This window comes from Dromaius novaehollandiae, chromosome 12 (genome assembly GCF_036370855.1).
Source record: "Dromaius novaehollandiae isolate bDroNov1 chromosome 12, bDroNov1.hap1, whole genome shotgun sequence".
NCBI lineage: Eukaryota > Metazoa > Chordata > Aves > Casuariiformes > Dromaiidae > Dromaius > Dromaius novaehollandiae.
Window position 1 is genome coordinate 15,999,261 of NC_088109.1, and position 12,349 is coordinate 16,011,609.

General features: G+C 42.5%; 1 protein-coding gene across 5 annotated transcripts in view; it reads right to left on the reverse strand.

Moving 5' to 3' along the window:
- ARIH2 (ariadne RBR E3 ubiquitin protein ligase 2) overlaps positions 1 to 12,318 on the reverse strand; it is a 36,429-nt gene extending 24,111 nt beyond the window's left edge. The window contains exons 1-3 of one of the 5 annotated variants that reach the window (XM_026102673.2): positions 12,183 to 12,318; positions 11,315 to 11,362; positions 7,136 to 7,481 (exon numbers count right to left, since the gene is read on the reverse strand). In XM_026102673.2, coding sequence (XP_025958458.1) covers positions 7,136 to 7,384 — 249 coding nt within the window. In that variant the 5' untranslated portion in view covers positions 7,385 to 7,481; positions 11,315 to 11,362; positions 12,183 to 12,318. Of the gene's footprint in view, positions 1 to 7,135; positions 7,482 to 9,817; positions 9,894 to 11,314; positions 11,363 to 11,906; positions 12,136 to 12,182 lie in introns of those variants that run through there. The other 4 variants (XM_026102674.2, XM_026102672.2, XM_026102675.2 and 1 more) reach the window with 4 other exon arrangements.
- Between the last annotated feature and the right edge of the window lie 31 nt (positions 12,319 to 12,349).

Below are 12,349 nucleotides of genomic sequence, written 5' to 3' on the forward strand. Positions count from 1 at the left end.
AATACTGCCACTGTTACTATGCAAGGTCCATGAAGCTGTCTGTGTACAACCTAGTTTGCCACATATTGAGGAAAGGGGATTTCAGGTTAAATCCTAACCCCTTCTCTGCACTTACACATAGCCTTAATCCATCTGCTCCCCTACACAGGACAGTGCCAATTTCAGCTGCCAACAAACAGGATCAGTAGGACTCTGCTAGGAAATCTCAACATATGTATTTCTCAAGCTGTGATGCTATTCCTCCTGAGGAGGATCAGAAATAAATTAAAAAAGAAAAAAGTTTTAAGCAAGATGGCATGCCAGAAGGCACTATTACAAAATAACTATGCAATTTCTTTGAAAGATTTAGATCAGAAGAAATGCAGCAAGAAAGCTGTAAGACTGCACATGGACGTAAGATTGACGTGAGAATCCCCACTCACTGCAGTTATTCTTTCCAAGGCAGTGCAGCATCTAAGAGCAACAGCGCCCTGTGCACACCACACTGCACTCCCTGTGCAGTGCCAACATCCCCACCAGCGGCTGCATTCAATTATCCTCTGCTTAAGTGCTTTCCCAGCAAAACATAGGTGACTTGGATAGTTCTTTCTGGACACACAGAGGATTCAAAGGACGGGCAGTAGCAGAGAGGAGCTAGCCTGTATCTACATGGTCGTGACTGGTGGTGGACAGTTCTGCCAGCTCAGAGCACAGCCTGCAAATTGTCAGGAGCCACCTCAAACTGGAAAGCACCGGCACACACATGCAGTTGCAGAAGCAGGCACACGCAGCGTGTTGGGCTTAGGGCAATGCTCAGGTCAACTGTGCAGGGAGTATCCCTGTTCAGTTCCAAAAACCAGCACTCTATTTGACAATCCCAGCTTCTAAGGGCATTTTTTTTTTATTACAAAAAAAAAAAAAAGAGGAGGAGGAATGGCTGCTTCGTAGAATAGCGTTGCATGGTACAAAGATTAGCTCACTTCTGCTACTCCATGCTTAATAGTCACAGCACACAAAATTTGGCAATGTATTTCAACTGCCTCGTGCTGCTTCTGTGATCATGTTGTCCAGCTGTAAGTCTGCAATGTGAAGCAGTTCCTGAAAGATTGTTTAGGCATTTTTAATGACTTGTGTCTTGCCTCTACCTCCCACCAAGATCAGACTCATCAACAGCTGTGAACAGATTTTTGCTCACTGCAGAGTTACACGGGCTGTAAGATACATTTAATGTATGAATCACAAAGAAATGTGTGGGCTTTAATCACCCTCCACATTTGTGGCTCATTTTTCCAATCAAGCTGAGAATTTCAGCAGTCCTGGGCAACGAGGAACAAAACTGATTTCTCTCCTCAAATGACTTCACGAAGTTGTCACAGTTGCAAGGTCTGGGCTCTCCAGCCAGCTCTTATCTTGCTGACCAGAAGTCTAAGAAAATTTTAGCTATGCCTTTAACAAAGTTTGAGAGTCAAAATAACACAAACACTGAAGACAGTTATGGACATGCCCATATCTTCTTGATGCTCAATGTATTACTAAAACACAGGCTTTGTTTATGTGGCACATAACAACATAGCTTTTGTATAACAGAACTTCCAGAATCTTTTTGGTTGGCTACAAAACAAGCAGAAAGGACAAAAACACTTTTAACCTGTGTGTTCCTAAGGATTCCAGTTACAGACTGGAGGCCAGAACATGGTACAAACTTATACATCCTGACTAACTTAGGGTTCACAGGTATTTTAAATACAATGTGTTGTCACTGCCAAAGACCATCATCTGGGTGTATGCTTGTATGTCAGGGTCTACCATTTAAAAATCACTGATATTTAAATATTTGCTATCCACCAATTTCAGTTACTCTGACATTGCTTCAAGTTCTTACGGACACACTAACTTTGAACATTTATTTTCCAAACTCTGCTCTTGTACATTTACATTTTAATATTTGAGGGGGTTTTAATGCATCCCCTGAACTTAAGGTATTTATGTACTTATTTGTTATGACTTCCATTTTACATTGTGTATAAGCCTCATGAAGTCCTTATGGCATCAAGACTATGCAACATGGCAGTTTTTTCAGATAAGCACCCTGTACTACATACTTCACTGTGGTTTGCACAACAATACAGGGAGGCATATACATTAATCTTTTGACATCTGGCTTTTTACAGACTTTTTGCAATCACACTGAACAGACACTCTACCAGTGCCAGCTCTTTGGGTAGAGCTGCTCATGCAGGCTGCCAATCTCCATGCACATGACTCTGGATCTGCTAAAGATGGTATTTGAAAAGGACTGTTGCCAGCATTCAACAAGCAGCTCTACAAGCTAACTGTTCTGTGTCAGCGCAATTTGAGTGTGGAATATTTTCACAGGGTTGTGTTTTGATGAGCAAATACTAATTTTGTTGCATTAAAAGATATAAACATCAATGAGGTGAGTGAGAATATATGGAATAAACTGGTTTATCTTGGAAAGTTCAGTAGCAATAACATGGATTATTAGATTCAGTACTATGACTGTACTACGACAGCAAATACGCTTTTTGTACCTACCAAAGTTTTGATCTTCACAGGAGAGGGTTTAAAATAATAATAATAAAAAAAACACAAGCTGTTATTTCTAGGAACAAGGGAAACAAGCTTTTTGCTGTCTGGTGAATATCAGCAGGTTACTCACATTAATGAATTGAAAAATTTAAGTTCTCCAGTTTTACAATTCCTGCAGTTTTAGTGAAGACTACATCAGTATCAACAGTCTGTAAAACAGCATGACTGACTATCTTTCCTTGGTATCTTGTACCTGCAGAAATGACTGACAATCAGTTTCTGAAAAGGCAAAGTCACAGTAACAGTAACACTTTTTCACAAATTGTAACTAAAATTGTCTTATTTAGCTGCTTAGATCACCAGCGTAAAGAATTTGTTAAAAACTAGAAAGATCTTATCACTGAAACAGAGAAACTATTGCCAGTTACTTGGAACATGACATATTCCAGACTTGTACAGGAGACCCTCAGCAGAGCCAGGAAGTGTCATTCACCAGCGAAAACAATATGACATCACACACTTAACTGCTTGTCAGTGACAGGGTCAACTTTGTTTGTACTACCGTTGAGTATCGTACTGTCTGTGTGCACTGATATCGCCACTCCAGGACTCACAATTACTCAATGACAATTTGACACAGTTAACTTGAAAAAAGAACTTATTACTACCCAATTTTAGTCCATTATTTTTGAAAGACACTGATTTTATAAATAGGTCTGCTTTTTTTAAAGAACTATCACAAATTTCTTTGCTGGTCTGCAGGCAATAAATACTCTTGAGAGCAAAGCAGCACTATCCTTAAGAAGTGTTGACTGTTGGGTCAGCTGACCCTTTGTGGAACCAAAGGTCTACAAACTGTTTCTGAAAACTGCCCCTGAAAATGATCTGCTTCAGTTCACAAGCCTTTTGGTCAGAGAACCACCATTTTGGATGATATTAGTTTGAGGTTTTATTCTGGTGTATTTCAGCAGAGATGGTCTGTCCTTATTGCAGTCAAGGTATTTACCGAGTCCTCCACGAACAGTCCTCCTGACTCAATGGGACTAACCAAGGGGCAAGCGTTTCCACTCCTTTTTCCCAGAAAGCTAGGACCTACTCACAGTTTTTACTAAAAACAAATTGAGAAGAAACTTTTAAAGAACAATTTACAAAGTCTCTCTAGTTTCAGTATGGTGATTTCTGTTCCTAGATAACCACATACTGTTGTTGAAGGCAAGGCACACTGCACAACTGACTGTATCGACTGCTACCTTGTTTGTACTTCCTTTTTCATCCATAATTCCGTATTTGATAAAAAGTAAGTCAGAAAAACTCAAGGTCAAAGTTTCCTATGACAATATGAGATACATTGGTTCTATTCATTGCTAATTCTATTAGTGGCAGTTTTTAATAAATTTTATTTTTAAACAGACTCTAGTCTAGAAATTCTATAGCTGAGAGAAACAAAAATTCATATATATATCAGTATATATATGAATTCATATATACTATGTCAGTTTAAAATGACTGAGGGTTTTAACAAAACAAGGGCTTACATCAACTTACATGCTGGGTTTCATACTTTTATCATAAAATCTAGGATTTTAACCCATTTGTCACTAGCTGGAGCGGATAAACAAAATGAGTGTTTTGTGGCAGAGACTATCTTGTTGCATTTAAACTTCTAAACACACATAGGATGTTCACACCTGACCTGAAGGTGGCCAGTCAACCCAAGGTCAGCTTCAGTAAAAGGGAGAACAAAGTCTGCTGCAAGTCATAAGGCATGAGAACAGGTAGCTGAGAGGGTTTCTAAGGAAGGTAATCCTTCACCCTGACACTTTAAGGAAAACAGGCATTCAATGGAGTCAGCCTAAAATAGTCAAGTAACACAGTTAGAAAATATCTTGAAGGTTAATGAACACAGCAAGTGAAATACTATTTATTTAGATTATTACTAACAGTGTAAGTTGTGAGTATGAGGATACAAGGCTCTGAATACCAGTTTTTGATCTTAAAAGAGTGTATACAATATGTCACAGGGAAAAACACGCTCAAGACCCCCCTCAATTTAACCTTTGGAAAGCAAATCACCTAATGACAATCTACCAATGGCAGAGCATTCAAAACTGCTTTGAGTTCATTCACTGCATTTATTTTTTTTCCTTTACTTTAGAGAATTGTATTAGTCTATTCATTGCCCAGGATAACAAATTGTTCAGCTTCCACACCATGGACTGCATTCAACATTACACCTCCTGCAAATGGTCCTTAATTTACCTTTGTCTTTCCCTGGCAGAGGCAACCACTCTGTATTAAACATGATCTAATGCTGAAAAGCACCACACAAGCACTAGACATCACAAAGACTAGCCCTGAAAGGAAAAGGAGAAGGAATCAGCAAAGTGGACTAGGGCGCTCACAAAAAATGATCCCAACTATCCAAAAGGCAAGGACGACATTATGAAAGGTAGTCTTCAAAAGAAAAAAGTTTAGAGCTCAAGGAAGTTAGAGGAAAAGAATGTTAACACAGTTCTTATAAAAAACAGCCCCTGTTTATGCATCTCCATTAAGTCAATGGAAAATAACGATAACAAATAGTTCAACATGTTCTATCCAATTTCCTTCTTCTCATACTCTTGCTAATGTGACCCAAATTCTTTCCACTCCAGTTTGTCTCAGAAAACTACAAAATCACAGCTTTCCTTGGGGGGAGGTGGGGGTAGGGTGGAGAGGGAAAAAAAGGGGAAGGAAGAAGCAGGGTTGCTGAAATATTGTAAGAAAGGATGCCAGGAAACAAAAAGCACATGCTTCAGATACACAGCAGATTTCCAACTTAAGAAATGTACATTTCTTGCACCACCACTGCTAGCAAACAGAGGATGAGGATGGCACTTTAAGAGCTAAAGACTTAATGCATGGCTGACATCATCACAGTTTTTCGGGTTTCTACCCAGATTTATTTTTATCTTCTCATGCACAAACCAAAATGTGTAGGCACTTGATTTTTAAGCAATTATGCAGGCACATTCTTGATATCAAAGGAATCTAAAACCTTCCACCCTTTCCCCCACAAGAGTCACATTTGGGACCAGATTTGATCTAATAGGTTGGTTTTAATGATCAGGGCAACTATAGTCTTTGCTGGTCTAACATCAGAGGGACTTTTGGAATTCTTGAAAAACTATGATTTTAACTCTGGATGCCCCAACTTTAAAGACTGGATCAAATATTGCTCTTGTTAATTTAATTTAAATGAACAACATGTCAACAATTTTTCAAGGGTGTCCCATTTGGAGTCACACAGTAAGGACCAGAAATACCTTTCTAAATCTAGTTAATCACAAAGAACCAAGAGCAACTGGCAGTTGGATCAAAATTGCTGACCAATTATTCCTATTTGTTCCTTTCTTTTGCCTCCCTTTCTTACAATATATACAAAACAGCAGGCATTCAACCCTTGAATCACACATTTTAGAAAAATCACAGTCAAGAGTTTAATAATCAAGAAAGAATAAAACACACTATTTTCTGAGGTGATAGTTCCTGGAAACGAGCACAATAGACAGCAAAATCAGCTACAGATGCAGCAAGAAGTATTAGTGCACTTTATAGTCTATTGTTTATAGGCTTTATCGTCTTCAGGCTTTATTGTTGTAACTACTTCTATAGGACTCTCTGATATACAAATATGGATCATCAATAGATCCCTCTCATTTTTTAAGTTAGGCTGACTCCAGACCAAATTAATAGGACTCAAAAGCCTTCCAACATAGTTTTTACCTACTGTGGTCACCTGTCCTGCTATCACGGGTTGTTCCACAGAACAAACACTAGGAGACCTGTCAGAAGGCAGGCACATTGGTAATTTCAGAGTGCCAACACCTAACAGCTTAGGAACTCAGCTTTCTTATTATCTGTGTCAGGACCAAAGCACACTGACAGGACAGAGGGAACCTCCTCTGATCACTAGTCTGCACTACAGTCATCAGTTGCACAAGAAGAATGAAAATTTCACAAAAATCTTATTCGAGAATAATAGTATGGAGATGACTTTGAGTGGGAATCTTCTCCTGAGAGGAATTAAGAGGGGGCAAGCTCATTGTACTTTAATTGCTTGTCACTGCAACGACAGGGTTAATATCCTGCATGACAGCTGATCTGTCTTTCTGAAAGTCTATGATTATTCTCTCAGAACCAACAAGGTAAGATGCCGATGTTAGAATTAGACTTTTAGCATGTCTTCCTATCTGTCAGTCATCTTCTCAAACACAGGTGCATCGATTTGCATCATTTATGATTTGGTTCATTTCTCTTGTATATACCTTCTTTGCATGGTATTAACGCAAAGAGTTAAAACTCAGGTGCTGTGATCATGACACTCAATTCTGGAAAAAAAGTCGTAAGAATCAACATTTTGTAAGGAAGATTTTCAGGTCCCAGAATCAGCACGCAACATCTGTAAACCTCTGAGTCAGTTTTGTATCAGGGACCTTTAATAATGTTCCTCCAACCCCCATAACAGCAATGTCGCCACAGCTTTTTTTCAGACTCTGTGTTCAGCATTCGCCTTTTCAATCATATAAACTTATTTTACACCTGTGTTAACGCAGAAACCTTTCCTCACCTTTAACGTGGCAGCCAAGCTGGCCATGTGTTCATTCAGAGTGCTCTCCGACTCCTTGTAAGTCAGGCAGGTGAACTGATATTCCTCTGGATCAAAGGCATCTGCTCCCTGCTGCTCCACGTCGTTAGCTACCCCATCATAATAATCCTCAATATCCCCAGGATCCTCATCCTCTTCCTCCTCCTCGCAATTAGGGTCATAATCCTCTTCATTGCTGTCAGAGCCCTGGCTGTTCATGTCCACGGACATCTTAGTGCCCTGTCAACTGCAGGCCAGGCAAGCAATTGTAGCTTCTTTTTCTCCACCAAACTTTATCGTTCTTTTGATTTCATCTGAGCTCTGTTTCCTAAAGGGGGAAAAACAATTTTTTTCTGTTGCCTAAGAAATTGTAAGAGAGGCCATGTCAACATCATACAGGTGATTTAACAGACAGGAATGGACTGATCTGACAGCCCAGCTAAATAAGATTCTGCCATGCAGGGCCCTGGTTTGCACCTGCAAAGCCAGTGCTGCTTTTACATGTGCTTATTACATTATCCTAGCCCCCAGCAAGGGCCCCAAGATTTTTGTCATTTGGAGAAGCTCTCCACAAGCTCCACTACACATCTTCTCCAAGATACATCTATACTCATGATATTAAGTTCTTTTATCAAAAACATCATCTGCATTTCATCAACAAAAAACAAAGAAACTTGTCTAAGATCACCAGGAGCCAGAGAGGCAACTGTGACACCCTGTACAACTACACACTGCTTCAGAACCACAGAAATCACCTGGGACTTTGGAAAGCAAGAAGGGGAAACAGATCTTTCTCTTACACTGAGTTTAACAGTCTTCAGTACCATCTCAAAGAAATGGCAAAATCAGTTTCTTCCTTTAACTAGGCTCTGCTGGATGTGATGTGGCTCGTGCATTGTATTTGAGGGAGAAAAAATAAATTCTCATTTTATTACCTTCTCAATGTACATTTATTACCTTCTGAATGTACAAATTTATGATCAAGAGTTGACAGTTGCTGTTTAGGAGGAATCAGAACAGCCAAGCTATTTTTTGTATTTTCACTGGTAATAGAAAAATCATGTAATCTGACTTTACTTATCTGAACTACACACCTTCTGCTCATGTAACTAAAACAGTATGAATTAGATTTTAAAAACGTTCAGCAGACAGAGCACATACCAACCTTGAATTACGGTCATCTCGTACTCAGTCACAAAGTGCCATTTAAACAATTAATTTTGTTTCAAGAGAGATTAAATACAAGAGTTAAAACAGCATGCTGCAATCAAATTTTACACATAAAATATATACATAAAATCAAAGCTGTATTTCCCACAGGCAGCATATATTGGGTTTCTTGCACATATGTCGCTTTCTGCTTACTGTTTACACTAGCTCTAACATTATAATATATATGCACAATGCTACAATTTGTAGCTGCTGGAGAAACCCTAATCTGACTTCAGAGCACTGGAAATCTCAAACGTAATTTTTCATTATTTTTCCTGAACTTACTTGTTTTCTGGGTCTAATAAACAGACCAGACATCACAGGTCAACCAGGAAGAGATCTGATGCATAATTAATCTGAGGTGCTGCACTGGTTTCAGCAGATATAAAGCTCCTCCAGTGAGAAAGGATGAAGGTTAGAAGTTAATTATATTATCCCTTGAATTCTGGTCTCCATTCCTTTCACAAGACTCTTGATTTCTTGACTATCCACAACACACACATATTTTATAGCATGGTTTCCTGCAGAACTTTAGAGGATTGGGGCTCCGACCCTCCACTCTGGAAGGTGACAGAGGTGAAATCTTGAAGAGTATTTTCCTATCAGCGACACAAAATGAGCTACAGTAGCAATGCTAGTAATGTAGATGATTCCATCAAGCTGCCAAGGCAAAACTTTTTTTCTTCCAGATTAAGAAGCCATCAGGTCCAAGTAACCTACTTATACTGCTGAGGAATCACTCGCACAACTGCTGCTAAATGAGGGTCTCCCTCTGTCACACACAAGCCCATTCACAGACAGAAAAAAATTCTGAGGTTTCCACACATGGCAACTCTCATATAGTGAACCAGGGGAGGTGGTAAACATGCTCCTACAAATACGTATTTCGAAAAGATGGTGGTTCTGATCTGAAAAATAAGTGTACTTTTCTGGCTCTATTTCCAATCAGGGTTCTGCAAATGAAGATCTCTCTGTTCTGTATTTCGGCATCATTGGTGGGCTCTGATTTGACAGACACAAGGCAAATCTATATGCTCCCTCCCTCTAGTCTCTTTCATGATTCAGTCTGGGCTTAATCTGTATCAACACTGACCTCTTGCACAAAAGTAGTAACATATAACAGGCAAAGATCCATTACATTAAAGGAATAACTTATCTGAGAATCTAGAATCAGTCTAGACATTCCTACAGAAGATATCAGTAGCCTAGTGTGTGACAGCTTTGTTGGGCCAGTCTCAGAGCATCACAAAGCCTAAACAGGTATCACCAGTCAGGAAAGTTCCCAAACTCAATCAGATCATCCCACACTATGGAGATAGGAAAAAAAAACCCACGTTTAACAGATGATCCATGTCCTACCTCAATGCACAGTGAGTGCCATCAAAGCAATGAGATGCTTTCAGATGTATAAGTAGAATAAGGGGTTTCTACAGTACCTAAGTAGTCACGTACCAGTCACTGCGGAGAAGAGGCACAAAACTGCAGGGCTCCTAGAAGTACTTTTCAGCCATTTCTCTGTTCAACTAACCTATTTATATGAACAAACAGAGGAACTGTTTGCATGGGCAAACCAATATATCAAGGAGAAAACAGTTTGCAGACTGGATGTCTTCTGTGACTCTTGTCACACCACTTTGGGAAAGAGTTCACTTCCAGCATAACTTAACATCATATGGACATGAGTGAATAAGAGGAAGATTAAGGCACAAACTTGCTGGCAAAACAAGGCAAGATAGAAGGAAAACAAGAGACAGAACTCACCTAATTCTCAGCCTAAGGCCCTCATCACCCAGTCATGAGCTCTCCGAGCACACATTAACAAAGGACATACCTAATACTTGATATCACTAACTTCCAAGACAATAAAGATGACAAATGCAAAAGAGTGTCAAAAGAACAAAGAATATTTAGACTAAATAATTACCATAATCCTAAAGATCAGACTTCAAAATTTTAAACCATATTTAGTTTGTTCTCCTACCCAAGAATGAGGTCCTACTTTACCACCTTCATCCAAAACACTCCCTCATTTTCACTAACACTAATATAATTTAATCCTCTTTCTTTCCCCAGCCTCCTTGCAAGAACTTGTAAACACATCCACCCCTACTCTCCGCTCTCTTTCTGCTCTACCAGAGATGCCCTCTTGCCGATTTCCACTTTACAATATAATTCTTCTTAACAAAGTCTATTGAAATAAATGCCTTCAAGTATGCTACCATCAGTCTCTTTCTGACCTCACTGTGGTGTTTGATAATAGGAAGTTACACAACCCCATATTGTATTTTGTCTCACCACATCATCCTTTTCTGATTTCTTATCCTCTGTATCTACCTCTCTGGGACCTCTTGAATAAGTGGTTTGGAGGACATCCTCCCGCCTTCTACTTCTGCGGTTGATAATTTCACAGCCATGTGAGATGGCTTTGTCCCCTCTCACCTCTTTACTGATAATTTTGAAATTGAGAGAGCGTAACTCAAGTCTGTTTCCCGAGTCACTTATCCACGCAACCTTTAAATGGACTGACACTCTCTCTTTCCTCTGAAACTCTTTACAATCCCAGCTCCAAACTTACTATCATTGTTAATCGCATCTTTGTCTATGTCACTCAAGCCTGTAATCCAGGGATCATCTTCAATTGCTGCTTCACACACACCCAGCAGGCATACTTTGCCATTTTCTTCTCCACTGAGTTTTCAGATGATTTTTTCATTCCAAGACAGAGAACCAGGAAGATCACCTCCCACCCTTTTTACCATACGTGACTCTGCAGAGACCTCCTTGCAGCCACATCACACATCCACTGTGAATTTACCTGCTCTCCTTCCCGTTTCCAGTCTTAGTATTCTGACTACCACGACTATCTTGCCCTTCCCAACTAATCTAATCTGTTTCATTCCTGTCCCTTCTAAGTTATCATCATTTTTCAGCACGTTATTTTATCCGTACCTACTCAAGCCTTCCTTCCACGGTAACTCTGTGCTTGGAGTGTCCTCCCTACGTCGGAGCAGAAAGACACCACGTTCATTTAAGCCACCTCACATCCATTTCTTTTCTAACGTGCTCAAGACGAAATCACGTACTTGTCCCACGCATCCTGAACGCGACAGGAGGAAAACAGGAGAAGCCGGGAGAAGGAGCGAGCCGTGGGTGGCCGGGAATGAGAAGAGCTGGAGCGGCGGCGGGGGGCGGAAGGAGCCCCAGCACGGCCAGCTCGCCCCGATCCCTAGCGCCGGCCTCAGGCGCTGCGCGCCCTCCCGACCGCCTGCCCCCCGGGAGCCCCGCGCGGCGCGAGGGGACGCCAAACGGAGCAGGAGCTCCCCCCAAACCAGAGGGCGCCGCTCGGCCGCGGGGCTCGCCGCGCCGCCGGGTCCGCTCCGGCCTCGGGAACAGACCCGCGCCGGGGCTCCGGCCGCCCCCCGCCGCGGGGGCACGGGCCCGGCAGGCGGCGGCGCGCCCCAGGCGCTCCCGGCTTCCGCCGCCGCCACGGCGCGGGGCAGGTCGCCTCCGCGGGAGCCCTCCACCGCCCCCCCGCACTTACCGGGCGCCGCGGAGCGCGGCCGGGGCGGCGGAGGCAGGGAGCGGCGCCCCGGGCTCCTCCTGCCGGGCCGCCACTGCCTGCACGCCGGAAGCCCTGGCCTCCGCGCGGCGTCACTTCCGCCGGGCGGCGCCACGGCCACGCCACTGCCCTCAGACCGCACCACTGGCGTGGGGCGGGGGCGGACCGAACCATTAGATTAGGGCGGAGGGGCGGACCGAAGCAAGGTCGGGCGGGACGAACCACCGAGGCACCGGGGGGGCGAGGAGTGGAACAAACCATCGGGACGGCGGCGGGGTGGGCAGGATGAACCACCACGGCGGCGACGGGGGCCGCTCCCCACGGAGGGGCTGCCTCCTGCAGTGGCCGAGCCCGCCGCCCCGGTCCTTCCCCTCCGGAGCGGCGAGCCGGCGGCGCGGCACCGCCCCGCGGTGCCGGCTCGGCGC